This window comes from Aptenodytes forsteri, unplaced genomic scaffold, assembly GCF_000699145.1.
Source record: "Aptenodytes forsteri isolate BGI_AS27 unplaced genomic scaffold, ASM69914v1 Scaffold123, whole genome shotgun sequence".
Classification (NCBI taxonomy): domain Eukaryota; kingdom Metazoa; phylum Chordata; class Aves; order Sphenisciformes; family Spheniscidae; genus Aptenodytes; species Aptenodytes forsteri.
The window spans coordinates 1,156,148-1,158,480 of NW_008794408.1; the positions used below are offsets into that span (position 1 = coordinate 1,156,148).

The 2,333-nt window shown below is 59.4% G+C and overlaps 1 protein-coding gene across 2 annotated transcripts in view; it reads left to right on the top strand.

Annotated features, from left to right (window-relative positions):
* Window positions 1-457: 457 nt before the first annotated feature.
* Window positions 458-2,333, top strand: part of FGF14 (fibroblast growth factor 14) — a 423,162-nt gene continuing 421,286 nt past the window's right edge. Inside the window, exon 1 of one of the 2 annotated variants that reach the window (XM_009288242.2) lies at window positions 458-681. In XM_009288242.2, coding sequence (XP_009286517.1) covers window positions 474-681 — 208 coding nt within the window. In that variant the 5' untranslated portion in view covers window positions 458-473. The remainder of the gene's footprint in view (window positions 682-2,333) is intronic. The other variant, XM_019474322.1, reaches the window with a different exon arrangement.

Genomic DNA, 2,333 nt, shown 5'->3' on the forward strand with positions numbered 1-2,333 from the left:
GGGGGCTGCGGGCGGGGTCCGCGCCCGCGGCCGGCAGCGGTCTCTGCGCCTCAGCCGGGCTTCGCCGGGTGCTGGTGGTGCGCTCTCCCGCCGCGGGGCTGCACAATGGCAGTCGTTCCGTAGGATGGATCCTGCCGTGGCTTTTGTTCTGCAGATCCACCCATCCTCCTAGCAGTCAAGTACCAGGCTATGGTTTTCTCTCTGGGGATCTTTCTTCCGCGTTTTGCCGGTGTCTCTGATGAGGTTTTGGCCTCGGCTGGGATTTCGCTACCTTACTTTTCGTTTGGCTTCATGCTGAAAAAAAGGGATTTCTTTTATTTTCCCTCCACGCTTTTGGTTACAATCCAGTGTTGATCTAGGGGGAATAACCATTCAGCCTGGCTGAAAAAAAAGCATCCGTTGAAAAGTCTCAAAGAAATATACCACGTGAGGAAAAAAAACTGGGAGAAGATCGGAATATAATCATTTTTTCTATGATAAAACTGGTGCCCCTCTTCAGGAGAACTGGTCTCAATTTATTATTATGCAACCACAAGGATCTCTTCTTTCTCAGGGTGTATAAGCTGCTGGATTGCTTTTCGCCCAAATCAATGTGGTTTCTTTGGAACATTTTCAGCAAAGGATCGCATATGCTGCAGTGTCTTTGTGGCAAGAGTCTTAAGAAAAACAAGAACCAAACTGGTAAGCAATACATTGCACTGCGTTGTTTTTCTTTTATGCTACCCTGTCTGTTGCTCGCCGAGGTAGATCTGCAATCCTGCTGAGGGGAGAAGGGGGAAATAGAACGAGGCCAGCACGGACATGCATGTGCATACGCGTATGAATAAGCAAGGAGCGGTTTGGATTGGCTTCAGCCACTGTCACCACGGAAAAGAAAAAAAAAATATCAAAGGCGACCCTAGCCCAGCCTGCATCTCTTAGTTTCTATGTGCTATTTCCAAGGAGGAAACTTTTATATCGCTACCCTTTTTGAGGGGAAGCCGGTAGAGCCCCCGTCCCCGTCCCTGATGCGAGCCCCCCGTGCGCACCCCCAGTCAGTTTTGGGAAGAGGAGCCCGGGTCTCCCGTGCTGGTGTGAGCCGGCCCTGCCTGCGGCGGGTGAGTGTGCCAGGGCTCAGGTCCTGCACGGCACTTTCTGATTAGCTTGCAATATGTCACCCCCCCACACACACACACCCGCCTCGCTCGGCTTTCTGAAGTCAAGCCCGACACCCTCGCCCCCGGCCTGGGGGCTCCCCCTTATCACTCAGCCCCCGGGACTCTAGGCCGGGAAGGTGGAGGGGAGTGAGGAAAGGGGGTACACACTTTCTTGGGGTTTGTGCCCAGACGGCAACTCAGCCAGCTATGCCAAGCGGCAGCAGCAGCACTGCCTGGGTGGCTGCATCTCCTCCGCCTCTCCCTGCCGGGATGACCCCTCTGTGCACACGCCGGTGTCTCTGCGTGCGTCTCCATGTCTGCCTGGCAGCCAGGATCATGCGCTTCGGTTCAGCCCGGCTCCGAGGGGGAAACTTGCAGTACATTACATAAGAAATGCAAATGCAGGTGCTCTGGGCCGCCCGGTCCCGGGGGGTCACGCTGCTGCTGTTGCATCCCTCTTGCTCGGGGCGTCCGTGCGGCCAAGCCCGGGGCTTGGCGAGCAAGGTGGGCGAGAAGGGATGCTCGGCGGGCGGGGGAGCCGGGAGCTTTTCAGGGGAAATACCGGCCCTCACCGCCCTCCTCACACCGGGCTCTGGTCCCCCCCGCCACCGTACTCGCTTCCCCCCCGGCCGGCATGTTGTCTGCAAGCACTTGCGTGCCTGGGGAGGCGAGAGCCGCTGGAGCCCGGGCGCTGAGGGGAGGGATGCCGTGTGTGCGCGCTGGTGTGTGTGTGCCGGCTGCCCTGCAGTGGCAGCTCCCGAGCAGGAGGCTCCTGACGCTGGCACTGCAGTGTAGTAGATCATAGGCTCTCGTTGCCTCTCTGACACCCCAACATCAACAAGCAGCAGCACTGGCAGCCCGCACCCCTCTCCGCCCCGGCGGCCGGGGTGCCGGCTCCTGCTTTGCCCAGCTCGGCGCCGGTGCAGAGAGTCGCGGTGGGCACCTCGGCGGATTTTTTTCTCTCCCCCCTTCTCTCCCGTTTGCCAGCTCGTCTCGCCCCTTTCCTCCCCGCCGCTGCCGCTGCAGCAAAGAGCAGTCACTTCTCAGCATACCAAAGAGGCCGAAATGCCCCGCCGGAGGCTGCGCTCAGCCTCCCGCAAACTGTCCTTTGCTTCACTCGCCCCTTGGCGCTGCAGCGACCCGCCTCCCCCGGCCGGGGGCAACTTCCAAGCCGTGTGCCCCCCCGGGGGGGGATGG